The sequence below is a fragment of the Kwoniella dejecticola genome, chromosome 9, assembly GCF_000512565.2.
Source record: "Kwoniella dejecticola CBS 10117 chromosome 9, complete sequence".
Classification (NCBI taxonomy): Eukaryota; Fungi; Basidiomycota; class Tremellomycetes; order Tremellales; family Cryptococcaceae; genus Kwoniella; species Kwoniella dejecticola.
The window spans coordinates 1,227,203-1,240,356 of record NC_089309.1 but is presented as its reverse complement, the minus strand read 5'-3'; the positions used below and the strand labels follow the sequence as shown (position 1 = coordinate 1,240,356).

Below are 13,154 nucleotides of genomic sequence, written 5' to 3'. Positions count from 1 at the left end.
TGACAGTGACAGTGACTCGCCAGATAGTTATGCATGGGGGATATCACATGATTGCAAAAATTTGATTGATTGATTTCACCTCTCTTCTACACTATACACTAACTTCCGGTGTCTTCGTCAGCACAACCACTCCACATCTCTCTACTCTGTCCCCTGATATTCTACTTCTCGGCTGACTACGTGCAATATGCCAGACGCCGTATAATCCTTACGCACTCACGCACTCACGCAACCATCTTATGCGCAATGATGTCCATGACTCCTCTGATAGCCACCAAATGGCTCTGCGTATTCTGATCAGGGTATCTCTGCAAGTTGTTCAACACCGTATTCAATTGACCTTGAACCACCGATAAGACACGAGCGATGTATCCAGCGATGTTCTGATCTTTCGGGTCGATTAGGATCGCAGTTCGCCTTTCCCATCCTGCTACTTGGGCAAACATCGAGTGAGAGCCCGGGATCTCACTCAGGACAATAGCCAGTCGATGGAGCAAGGTCAAAAGGACAGCTTGTGAAAGTGGACTTTTGCCATTGGTGGGCAGACAATAGTCTGTCAAGGCGAGATGGTCCGCAACGAGCTGTAATGTCGAAGAGGTCGTTTGAGCGCCCAGAGCAGAGAGGAATGTATCCTCGAGCTGGCTCGAAGTAGGTCCAGTAGGCTGAGTGGGTCCCGAGGGCGGGTGCGAGGTAGAGGAAGGTTGAGGTGAAAGATGCGAAGGCGGAGGCGGTTGTGGGATATGAGGTGGTAATCCGTGAGAAGGCGGTGGAGGCGGGACGAAGCCTGAGACGCTTGGAGAGACCATACCATTAGGTCCGTGAGACGGTATAGACGCCGATTTCATCTGTTCAGATAGAGTGGCGATTTGCTTTTGCAGGTCCGCTATCGAAGTTGACATCGATTTGAGAAGATGGTCATTCGCAAGTTGACCTTCTTTGGAAGGAGGAGAAAGTTCTTTGCGGATTCTAACAAGGCAAAACAGTCAGCGAGTTGAAATGCGAGACGATGTCAGGCATGACCTACTGTAACATCTCTGATCTCATTTCGGCAGAGAGTTGCTCTACTACAGACGAAGATGCTTGAGTGAGGGCGGGCAGGAGAGAATGTTGAATCGCTTCTTGAACAGCCTTGTCCATCTGGCGGGGCAAGATAGTCAGTATGGCGAAGGATCACCGTCTTCTATCGAAAACTGCTACAACTCACGGCATTTGCGACAAGGTTTGATATCGTTCTCTGGACAAGCGGAGCAAGACTTCGCTCCAACTCCTTTGGAACAGTCTGAAGAGCATCGTAGATCGCTGCGGGAACTTGATTGCTCGTGACTGTTCTGAGTTCATTCTGGATCGTAGCGGTAGCAGCGGGAATGACCCTGAACGATCAAAGGTTTAGTCAGCCTACGACAGCGTCCAGAGACAAACGGTGGCGGAAGCTCACGTCTTCTTAATCTCCTGGGTGATGGTAGTATTCAGCGATCCTTTGATTGACCTCTCAACTCTAGCAGAAATATCTGAAGCGAAGTCAGGGCCGGTCAATCCGTCGAATCTGACATTAAGAGCAGTGATCTCATTCTTGACAAGCTGTTTGAGGTGATTTGACAATCTGTCTTCAGTCTTCTTCAGCGCCTTGTTGAGATCATCTTGAGAAAGCGATGCACCGGCGTTTGGCTCGCCATCCGCCGCATTCGTGGAAGCAGGTGCGACACTTCCTTTTCTGGGTTGTGTGACAGGTCTGGCTTGACTTGGCGCCTCATCTTCGGAAGCGGAAGGAAGCTCTGTCTTGACCGCTGCCGGGGATCCATTCTTGCTTGTGCTCTTTGGTAATGCGGCAGCTCGCGATTTGGGCAACTCAATTTTGCCTCCTCGAGGCGACTTAGGTGAAGGCACTGCTTTACCACTTGACACATTTGAGGGGACAGTGGTAGGAACCGAAGCACCGACATTGCCATTCTGTTGAGAGAGTACGTCATTAGCCTTTCGAGTGATCATAGCTTGACTGAAACCTTGAGGTGTAGCGTATAGAATTTCCGATTCCTCATCCGCTCCTTTCTTTGCTAAAGCGAGACTGATGATGGGTTCGAGTGGATATTCAGCGACCCTGTCGAACGCAACGATTGTGGGACCATCCGGCTTAGATACGTCTTTGGTCGGTTGTTGACCTTTCAGAGCGTACTTGAAAGCATACAAACTACCTCGGGCGAATGGTGCGATGTATAAAGTTGAATTGCTCGAATCGTAAACTGCATGAGAGTAGTGCAATTGTTGAGGACAAGGGGAAGGCGCGATCAACTTGATTGTCGATAAGGCTGCGAGGTCGACGGTGATTTGGACCAGATCGAAATAAGTGTTTTGGGCTCGACCGATCAAAAGGTTAGACTCGCAGAACTGGATCGACGTGGGTTCACTCTCAGCCCATCCGCACGGGAGAGGCCGATGCCATACTCGGTTCAGGTTGGACACGTTGTACAAAGTGCAGTGCGAGGTAGTCGACAATATTCCTATGACTTGATGAGTCAGGTTGAGGCAGAAATCGACAATGCCCTGTGACTGTAACAGTGATCAGCTCGTGAACCGCTCATTTCGATGTCAATCATTAAGAGGATCGCACACGTACACCTTCAGCAATGAGCACCTTGTTGTGCTTGCACAATTCTTCCAGTGTCGATGTTTTACCTTGAGCTGTAGGATCGATCACGATTACCCCTTCTCTCCCGGCTATGGCCAGCCAGTCCTTCCCTTCCCTTTTAACCCATTCGAGCTTATTTGGTGATCCAAGTGAAACATCGGTACCAGAGCAGTGGAAGATCATCTCGACTTTCGGATCGTCCTTCTTCCAACCAATTGGTAATTTGTGCACAATGATCGATCTGTCCCATCCGATAGAAGCCATGTAATTAACGCTGCATGCCATGTCGACGACTGGACCCAGAGATGCGGCGGCGGGTAGTTGAAGGACGAGACGAGCACCAGATGAACTGTCAATCAACCTCACTCGGCCTAGCGGACCAGTCAGCAAGAAGAAGTGTTCGCGTAAAAGGTGTTGACGTACCCTTTGACATTGAATATGCAATGTAAGTGTTGGTGACGCCGACTCTTCTGCCTTTCTTGAATTCCAGATTGTCTGTTCTCATAAGCGTAGTGGGGCTGACTTGAACCGCATCAGGGATGTTGACCAGAGACTCGATGTTGGGTTTCGAGATGTCGATGATGGTATGAGATGTGAGAGCTTTCGGTCTGCGGCGCGAACATTCGGTCAGTAGGGCTGTAGGTTGACCAGAAATTTGGTTCATCATGAGCTTACCCTTGTCCTTTAGCGTCTTTGATGATACCGCCAATTTGCCAAGTATTCTTGATCTGATCATCTATCTCAGCTGGGGTAAGCTCGTGTACCGGGACTGACTCGACATTGGTGGGCGGAGGGGTATAGGCCTTCTTCTCAGACTGAACTCTCTGAGGCGATCCCCTACCGCTTGTGGGCAGCTTCTCAATTGACTTCACCTTGTTCAGGGATTGTTCGTCGCTCAGGTTACTCTTCGCGACGGCGGATTTGACTGTCGACTGCGACTGAGAGGGTGCTTGAGCAGACGAAGTCTGACGAGATCTGGGCGGTTGAGTGAAGGCATCAAAAGGTGAATCAAAGTGGAACATTCCTTTCTTCAGAGCCTCATGAGCTTGCGTAGGCGGGGCGGAGCCGGGGGCGACGGCGACGGCGGCAGGTTTCTCTTCTACTTTGGGTTGACGACCTTGAGAAGAAGTGTTCGAGGTTCCAGTATGCTGAGCTTGGACTTGGGGGAATGTCTTGGTAGATGGTGAGGTCAGACCTGTAGGATGGTTAATGACCGGTTCCTGGCCTGTCGGAGAAGCAGGTGAATGTGCGGGATGACTAAAGTCGTATGATTATCATCATCTCTCGTCAGCTCCATTCGCCCTTGACCCCCGAATATCATGCCGCCATTCGGATCTAGAGAAGAAGAGGGGAACTTACCTAGCTCTGAACACGGCTAATGGATCTTTATCACCCGAATTGACCGGCGTGCCCACCCCGCTTCCTGAAGGCGGCGAAGTGACACCCGCGTTGGGCGAAGGCTGACCGATCAAATTCAACATCCCCAAAAGCTTGTTCTTCTGGTCGTCCTGACTGAGTACAGGTGCTACTACATCTGCCGGAGCCGAAGGAGGGGGAGGGGGTGGAGGAGATCCGATATTCTTGAATAGATCCAACAACGAAACAGCTTGAAGACTTGGTGGAGGAGGCGAAGGAGAGGGTTCTCTAGGCGATCCGGCTGACCCCAGGTTACTAGCTGTCAGGTATTGGTTCGATTGGTGGGTCGAAGAGGAATTGATTGATCCATGGGGTGATGAAGAGGAAACAGGAGGAGGAGGCGAAGTAGCTGATTGTAACATCGCTAATAACTTGTTCTGTTGATCCATCTTGATTGGGTGACCAAATCAATGATGCTAGGCAGATGACAAATTCAAAGTGCGATGTGAAAGGAAGGAAGGAGGTAGAGAAGTAGTGGTAAAGTCGTGTTGGCAGCGTGTGCTGTGATTGTTGTGTTACGCTTGTCCTTCGTTACCTCACAAGGCAAGTGGGGAACAAAAAGCTATTCTGCTGTGGTAATTTTCTATGGAGTGTTCAGCCGTTCTGGGTTATTTCAGTTGCGAAATGAACTGCGTGAGGGTATATTTGATTGTATATGTTGTGTTGCTGGGTATGACAGATGCGATATATGCTAGGAGATGTAGAAACACAAAGTCGTCAGGATCCTTCGGAAATCGAAAATAACATGATCGCCGATCTCGTTTCGCCAAGTTCTGTGTCAACGGCCCGATTCAAAGCTTACCTGAGAGCACGCACCCCTGATGTTGCGAGTTGATGAGAATTACTAGGGCCAGAGACTGTAGCTCGGACGCAAGGAGAAGTTTGTGGAGAAGCCTTTGAGGTCTAATGGAACAATATCTGTCGGTCTTAGTGAAGTCCTCAAACCTCGGTTATGACTTTTGATGCTCTCTCATCATCTCGGGGTGCGGGATCCGGACGCCTCGTGGCGCGGTACTTACTGCTCATTGCAAGTCGAGGATAATCTTATTGTCTGCATTGAATGCTCTTACAGACGCATGGGCTCAACGCATTGCAGTCAAGACATAGGGATACAGTATCTCATTCGTCTATCGTGTATCAATTCCACATTTACTTCACGTCACTCCACTTCCATTCCATGCTATTCCATTCTCCCACCATCTCCGTCTCCCTCCATATTCTGAATTCTTCCACACGTTCAAACGACTAAGCTACATCTTACTTTTACTTAGTCTCATTCGCCCACATATTATACTGTCCATGACTACTGGTATTATCGATCAAGTTGTAAATTATAAGATATAAACCCTCAGAAAGATGAGGAAGAGAGATAAAAGGAAAAACCAGAAACAGGGGAGAGCAATTTGCTCCTCGATTATAAAAGTTGTGTTTATGTTCGCAGAAGCAGCCAAACCTCCTTAGAAAGAGGGGATTTCTTCAAAGCCCCGCCGTCTCCGAAATTTGGTTGCTAGACACTGCGGCTGTAGATGCCTAGTACTTCTCACCAGCCATTCGTCCGCTTGCGAATCGGCCAAAGGCTCCGCAGCATGATGTGCAGGACGAAAGAGCGAGAGCAGCGAAAGCACCGATAGTAAACCAGTTGGCGTTGCCCTGAAAGGAAGACAGAGCAGTGTCAGCGCAAAATAACCCATCTTGATATCGCATGTATAGAAAATCTTTATGATGACCCATCGATCCAAATTCAAATTAATCTCAAGCAGCAAATGGCATGCACGGCTTCCACTGTCCACTGTGGGGAATATTGCACTAAATCCCCTCATGCCACCAAACGTGTTCCCCTTCGTACACGCGACAACCGGGAAAGGACGAAGTGAAAACGAGAACGCAACTCACCAAACCAGCGGTGTATCCAGCATCTTGGATCCTGTTCTTGAGGACGTTCCAGAGGACCATATCAATGACGAAAATGACCAAGGTGATCAGGGCTCCGAAAAACGATGTGATAGCCATGAAGATGGTCAATACTCGCGAGGCGGCGCATGCTCCGAGCAGACCAAAGACCAGGGAGAAGAAGGCGAAACCACCGGCAATAGGGTGGAGGATGAGAGTGTAGGTCAGGTTGTGCAGCACTTTGGAGTTGAGTACGACATTGCTAAATACACGATAATGAATTTAGCGATCGAGCCAGACCGAAAGGATATGATTTCTCTTGCTTGGTACCGTCTGTTGTGGTAGATGGCAGGGATGGAGGCGGAGATGGAAACGGTAATGGACATGGGAATGGAAGTGATATTGGAAACGGAAGTGAATATGACAATGAAAATGGAAATGAAAATGGGAGTTGAAATGACGAACTCACCTGCTTCCTGGGAGTGCCAAATCGTATCCCACAGATCTACGACTACATTCCCCGCCCTTGATGCAGTATCCGAATACACCGTAGACGACCTCCTGCGTGCCCGATGAGGCGTGCAGGAAATCTATTCGATCCCATGCGGGGGGAGATACAGAGGCTAAATGAGTTCAATGATGCACAGAGTCAGCCAATCTTTCTGTGAATGAGACACCTTAAAATGTGATGAGCAGTACTTGGACTGGGACTTGGACATACCGAATACTAGGAGTGCTACAGCTGCAAAAGCGAAAAACAGTCCAGGGAATGCAGGAGAGACCATATTGCTGAGGTGTCGGTTTCCTTACTCTTTACTCGATGAAGGGGACGGAGGGACCTTGATGAGTCTTTGTCTTTGCCTGTACTTGGAGTAAAAAGTGAAAAGCGCTTGGCTTGGAGCAGTGACTTTGGAGGTGGCTTGAGCGTTTATTCACTTGTGCGCGAGTGACTGTATGTCCGTATATCCGTCGTTGTCGACTGGTGTGGTGCGGATTGATGTTGATTATAAGCTGATTATATGGTATTGGGTAGGTACGTAGAACAGAATAGCATGGAATGTATGTGATGATTTAGATTAGATGGTGAAGTAGAGTACGATAGTGAGCAGGTGAGAGTAATTAGGTAGGTAGGTAGATACTAGAAAAAGAGTCAAAGGTCCAGCCAAAGTCGATCTGTGGCTGGTTCATTCTGATATTCCATTTGACAGACCCTTAAACTAGTACGGTGGGAGTCCGGTAATTCAAAATCCATTTTGATGGATTTTCGGATCATACGTCATTTGCTTTCCCAATGGCAATTTAATTCCATTCCTGATGTCTCCCGTCATTCGCCCTGACTAGCTAAGGTGGTCCTAATTTATCGATCTGCTTCGACCCTATCTTAACTCCCGGGTTAAATTTCTGAGACATCCACCAGCTCCAATGATTCGAATATCTTGAATGGCTTTAGGAACTTTACCATTTCTGGTATCCCTTGTACGTTGTACGTTATACACCCAGATGCCGATCCGGTTGTTGCGGAATCATGACATACTCATTTTCTAATGTTCTCAATTGGTAGTATTGTCGCCATGACGTTGATATCTGTCCAGTCCATGCATTCATCATCATCTATCTGCACGAGCAATGGGGTGTGACGCAATAACCATTCGACCGGAATATCATCAACTGTATATACATTTAATCCATTTCATCTCTATTCGTTGATCGATCTGATGAAGTAGGATGTCGACCGAGTACCAATAGCTTCGATCTCAGCTGTTCAGCTTAGCTCTTTAGGGATGGCAGAAACATGTAGCACTGACGAGCAATAGCACTTCTAAGGAAAGAAGCCAATTGAATAACTCTCTTTGTCAATGTCAATGGGTAATTGGCTTCGCAATTGGCTGACGATGATTCTGAAAACGTTGATTAAGGAATCATGTATCATAAGTCTTGATAGATAGGTTATAAACATCGTCTTCAGCTACCGCCAGACAGGAAGGTCCGACCGTTTACATCCCGGATTGTCGTGAACCATGCACAACAAATAGCAATTAAGAAATAACAGATATACTGATGTTCATACCATACACATTTTCGTATAACAAAACAAGGGAGAAAACGGTGACGAAAAAGCAAAATTGGAAGTGTGACCATATATGTATGAACGTATGAACAAGAGAAGACCTGAACGTGAACGTGAACTTGTACGTGGCAGACAAGAGCGAATTATTCCTTGTAACCGAATTGAAGGATACTAACTGTATATCGTATATTGTATATTGTATATTGTGTAAGGGGGTATCGAAACGAAGCAAATATGAACATTATAAGGGGGTATATATTTGTATCATTTGTATGCTCAGACGATAAAAGGAACCGAATCCAAGTGAAGGGAGTAAAGGATTCTGGGAAGCCGTTACTACGATTTCGTTCCCTTGACGTTTTGTGATAACCATTGAAGACCTTCGAATAGACCTTCTCCCGTTGTTGCGCAACTATCGGTTGACTCAGTCAGTCAGCGGGCCGTGTGTCTTCGTATTCGCCACATCGATCTTCACGCAGCAGCGGATTCCTTGGAATGCAGCCAGTCCATCAAGTCTACTAGGAGATGTTCTAATCCGCCTTGATGCTACGCTGACTGCGAATAGATCTCATATGACAGCCCCGTTCGCGAGACGCCGACCTCCAGAATCTCGGGTGTCCAATGCCTTTTCTTCACGACCCTCCCTCTCAACGTGGTATGGCCACACCAGACAGGCAAACACCCTTCATCTCCCTTGACCTGGTATACGCTCCAAGAAAGTCGAAATGGGTGATACACAGAGAGAAGGACTCACCTGGGATGCACATACCAACTCCTGTCCCTCATCTTATGCAACCCCAATTTCTCCGTTACCTCAGCCGGAGACATAGCTAGGAAACCGTTCAAACGAATCAGTCCAAAGTTTTCAGCCACCAGCCAATACCGATGGCGTTGCTTGATGTAAGGGAATGGCGAACTCACCACCCGGTAAATCCTGTTTATTGGCGAATACCATCAAAAGACAATCCCTCATTTCCCGATCTGCCAAAATACGTTCCAACTCTAACCTGGCTTCGTCGATCCTATCCCTGTCTCCCGAGTCAATGACGAATATCAGACCCTGGTCAGACGTCAATGGAGTCAGCTCTGACCTTTTACTTGCGCTCATAGCTCAATGGATCCCATACACCGTCTTGTCCGCTTGACGAAGGCGAACAAAGAAGGTAGGAATTAGCTTACCTGTGTTCCGGTATAATAATGTCTCCATAACGGCCTTATCTTATCTTGTCCACCGACATCCTGCATCACGTAATTCGTATTGTTAGCCTCATGTCCACATTCTTTTGGACGATGGGTCGATAAGGATGTTAATCGGATCTGGTAGCGAGACCACGTACCCAGACATTGAACTTGACGTTCTTATACGTCACCGTCTCCACGTTGAATCCAACCGTGGGGATCGTCGTAACAGATTGGTTGAGCTTCAGCTTGTATAGGATCGCTACGATTAAACTCTCATCAGCTAATATCCCGGCAAGAGATGCAACATCTTAAATTCCAATCTTCTTTCTCTCGGACTGCGCTCAGCCTGATCTGCTATGCAGCGAGGAAAGCTTGAGGAGTCCTCACTTGTTTTACCAGCGGCGTCTAGACCAAGCATCAAGATCCGCATCTCCTTGTTCCCGAACAGCTTGCCTAGAGATCACATCAACGTCAGCAGCAGGTCATACTAGGGTCCTCTTCAAGGATCCTGTAGCTGAGGGCCTATGCCCATCATACCCAAGGCTTTACTGAGTTGACCACCCATCTTGAACTATTGTAATCGGCTGCTTTCAGTCGACAATCAGAGGAAATATCGGAAGCTGCGTGGATGCTTGTCTATCTCGAATCAAGCTGATCGTGTCCTGTATAGATCTGTCGCAATCGGATCGCTTCTCAGGCAGATTGCTTGATCGGCTGGCTTGAGGATGTATCGTTATCTGGCGAGAAGGAGTAAATGGTTTGCGATCGACGGGAGAGTGGAAAGAGCGACTAAGCTGGGTTTGGAGAGGTGTAGGATAGAAAGTGGGATATCAAAAGAATGGGTTGTAAATGAGGGAAAGGTATATGTATGATAAGACGATCAAAGCTCATACGAGTACGAGTATCTTACGTCTGTCAATTCAGCTCAATTCAATTCAACACTCAACAACATCCAACATAAACCTGAAACGCATTGACCATCCTTGTCGCGTCCTGATCCTCGTTGTAGTTACGTAAAGTGAGACAAACAACAGTGATAACTAGTGCGGGGAGGGGATCAACGTACAGTGGTACAGTGAGTGTGAAGTGGAGGCAGGGTAATCCCGTCAATGTGGCAATACTATTGGTTCTGGTGGAATCAAGAGATGGTGGAAGTCACCGCATATGAGTTTTGAAGGAATTACCGCCGGATCATCTGATCCACTTTAATTTGCTTTTTGAAAGAGCGAGTCAAGTCAGAAAGTTGGGAGATCCAACCATTTATCAGTCATCAGTCAACTGTCAAATATACCTTAGTCGCATATTTGAATATCAAATCCCTATCAAGTCAAGACCAACGCGCAATGTACACTCCAGCATCAGTATCAATCAGAGACGTGAGTCCCTGTGAGCCGAAGAGTTGCAGGACATCGTGCTGAAGTGACGCAATGTAGGCAATGGAATTATTGGATGACAGACGAGTGAAATGTGTCAGGCCGCTGATACCGTACGTACATAATTCAGCCTATTTTTATTGTTGAATAGTGTACTGACATATCTCTACTGTCCGCAGACCACAAATCCTCCTTGAAGAGTAAGTTCACAGCTCTAGCGAAGTGCAACAGCATCTAATCACGACTCGACCTGTAGACTCCCGTTGTCCTTGAGAGGTGCTCAAACGGTATTGGATGGACGAAGACAAGTCGAAGCGGTTGTCAAAGGCGACGATGATAGGCTTCTAGTGGTTATTGGGTATGTCCAATCACTCTTCCGACCTCTGCCTTTCGTCGTGCAGGTCGCAAATCAAAGCTTAGGCTGATTATATTGTTACGCTTAGACCATGTTCGGTGCATGATCCTGAACAAGCCATAGTATACGCTAAAAAGCTGGCCGAATACGCCAAAGAGGCCGAGGAAGACTTGATGATCGTCATGAGGGTCTACTTCGAGAAGTGCGTCAGATTTGTAAATTGTTCAACTGAAGTTCTATCAACTGATCAATGGGTTTGCAGGCCTCGAACGACCGTAGGATGGAAAGGATTGATCAACGGTACGTTGTGCTTAAATGGTATAACTCTCAGTCTGCTGAGCTGAGATCTGAAATTTATAGATCCCGATATGAACGGTACCTACCAAATCAACCGAGGTCTCAAGCTCGCCAGAAAATTGTTGTTAGACATCACTGAGTTAGGGTTACCAACCGCCGGAGAATTTTTGGGTGAGCTAGTTTCTGATTGTTCAGATGTGAGGGCACAGCTCACCAAGTACTACGAACAGATGTGATCTCACCTCAATACCTTGCCGACCTGAGTTCTTGGGGTGCTATCGGTGCTAGGACTACTGAATCTCAAGTCCACCGAGAATTGGCGAGTGCATTGTCAATGAGTGTCGGTTTCAAGAACGGTACCGTGAGTCAGCTATTCTTGATGTTCTTCAGCTGGAGCTAATGAGTGGGATAATTTTCAGGACGGCTCCATCGACATTGCAGTAGATGCTATAAAAGCAGCAGGATCAGGACACACCTTCTTATCAGTCACGAAGCAAGGGTTATCCGCCATTGTGGAGACCGAGGGAAACAACTCGACACACGTCATTCTGAGAGGATCCTCCAAGGGTCCGAATTACGCTGCTGAGCACGTCGCTTCTGCTGGTGAGAAATTGAAGAAGGCCGGATTACCTGCAAAGATTATGGTGAGCTCGCTCAGTTCAAACGTCCTTACACCGAGGGTGGTCCATCTGGATACAATTTCCCTATGAGCAGCGCTAATACCTGTTCTGCTCACAGATTGACTGCTCTCACGGCAATTCGTCGAAACAACATGTCAAGCAAATTGAAGTCGGACACGACATCGTGAGTATCCACCTATGTTCTCGCGCTCCACCTGTTACTGACCCAGCTGTACGTCTTTCTAGTCCGCACAATTATCTTCTGGACCCACTTCGCCGATGATCATGGGAGTGATGATCGAATCCAACATAAATGAGGGTAAACAAAGTGTACCTCCTGAAGGACCATCAGGCTTGAAATACGGTGTCTCCATCACAGACGCTTGTATCTCATTGGAACAGACGATCCCCTTATTAGACGAGCTGAGGAGAGGTGTGCGCCAGAGAAGAGAGAATATCAAGAATAAGCATTTGAATGGGGAGTAATTTCGCCCACTTGCTTATCGGCTTTGAATAGGATTCTCGCTCGGATTAGGCAGATGCTACAAAAGGCTGTACAGGCTACTACTGTGTAATGCAATGATGCATATTATCAACCTGATGACAAGCTGTTCTGGTCAGCTTGTTGGCAACTCCTATCCTCGTGCTTCCCCCTACTGAGTGCGTCTGCGTCATGGTATCACTACCGTTTGTTCCAAGACAATTACTGATCAAGTAAACCTCTTGATTTTAGTGGATCCTGTTGGTTAAGCCACTGCTTCTTCATCTCCGCCCTGCCTGACCCATAATCAGGCTCACTATCGATATCAACCCTGGAATTCTGCTCTTTCAGCGTCTGCCTATCTTCAGGCGTGATGATCTGAGCGCGATCGAACCTCGAGATGATCGTGTCATTAGTCTGAAAAGATTCGGCAAGCCTACACGGTGTACGAAGGGATTGCGTTATTCAGCTGAAGTGTATTGCTTGTGATCAGCAATGAGATCGTGCTTTGCCACGAAGCTGACTTCAATTGAAACAGTGACAGTGAAAATGTACGACTCACTCGACTACGAACTTCCAATGTGGCTGACCGAGGGCGCTGGCGGCGCCGCTGCTTTCACTAGAGGTCGCATTCGTCATTGTGGAGTGGGATCAAGAATGACTGTGCTTGTACTCGTACGGTGTAGGGTATGTGTGTTCGAAGACTTTCAGATGAGGGAAATGGGGATGCAGTGCCAGTACAAATGCGATTAGGTCTCAGGTCTCAGGTGTCAGGTCTCAGATATCAGGTATTTAAGCTTGGTCAGTCCAGTCCAGTTAAGTCCAGTCGCTCGATCATACGGTACTGTT

General features: G+C 47.5%; 5 protein-coding genes across 5 annotated transcripts; 1 reads left to right on the top strand and 4 right to left on the bottom strand.

The window, feature by feature from the left end:
• Positions 1-224: 224 nt before the first annotated feature.
• I303_107405 (uncharacterized protein) lies at positions 225-4,428 on the bottom strand (the record flags this gene model as incomplete). Its single annotated transcript, XM_018410087.1, has 8 exons — positions 225-966; positions 1,025-1,137; positions 1,205-1,370; positions 1,436-2,538; positions 2,612-2,994; positions 3,047-3,231; positions 3,299-3,880; positions 3,983-4,428. 8 exons carry the CDS (start codon positions 4,426-4,428, stop codon positions 225-227), a joined length of 3,720 nt encoding a protein of 1,239 aa, XP_018261090.1.
• A 1,141-nt stretch (positions 4,429-5,569) lies between these two features.
• Positions 5,570-6,714, bottom strand: I303_107404 (uncharacterized protein; the record flags this gene model as incomplete). The annotated part of the gene is made up of 4 exons (XM_018410086.1): positions 5,570-5,689; positions 5,933-6,191; positions 6,399-6,552; positions 6,651-6,714. The coding sequence occupies 4 exons, from the start codon at positions 6,712-6,714 to the stop codon at positions 5,570-5,572; spliced, it is 597 nt and encodes a 198-aa protein (XP_018261089.1).
• Positions 6,715-8,333: 1,619 nt separating this feature from the next.
• Positions 8,334-9,744, bottom strand: I303_107403 (ADP-ribosylation factor 6; the record flags this gene model as incomplete). Its single annotated transcript, XM_065969580.1, has 7 exons — positions 8,334-8,409; positions 8,752-8,827; positions 8,919-9,057; positions 9,177-9,236; positions 9,335-9,438; positions 9,567-9,632; positions 9,717-9,744. 7 exons carry the CDS (start codon positions 9,742-9,744, stop codon positions 8,334-8,336), a joined length of 549 nt encoding a protein of 182 aa, XP_065825652.1.
• Positions 9,745-10,522: 778 nt separating this feature from the next.
• I303_107402 (3-deoxy-7-phosphoheptulonate synthase) lies at positions 10,523-12,310 on the top strand (the record flags this gene model as incomplete). The annotated part of the gene is made up of 11 exons (XM_018410084.2): positions 10,523-10,555; positions 10,613-10,665; positions 10,732-10,752; positions 10,809-10,910; positions 10,996-11,109; positions 11,170-11,207; positions 11,268-11,375; positions 11,435-11,565; positions 11,624-11,848; positions 11,943-12,008; positions 12,071-12,310. The coding sequence occupies 11 exons, from the start codon at positions 10,523-10,525 to the stop codon at positions 12,308-12,310; spliced, it is 1,131 nt and encodes a 376-aa protein (XP_018261087.2).
• Positions 12,311-12,527: 217 nt separating this feature from the next.
• On the bottom strand, positions 12,528-12,944 carry I303_107401 (uncharacterized protein; the record flags this gene model as incomplete). Its single annotated transcript, XM_018410083.1, has 2 exons — positions 12,528-12,741; positions 12,868-12,944. The coding sequence occupies 2 exons, from the start codon at positions 12,942-12,944 to the stop codon at positions 12,528-12,530; spliced, it is 291 nt and encodes a 96-aa protein (XP_018261086.1).
• Between the last annotated feature and the right edge of the window lie 210 nt (positions 12,945-13,154).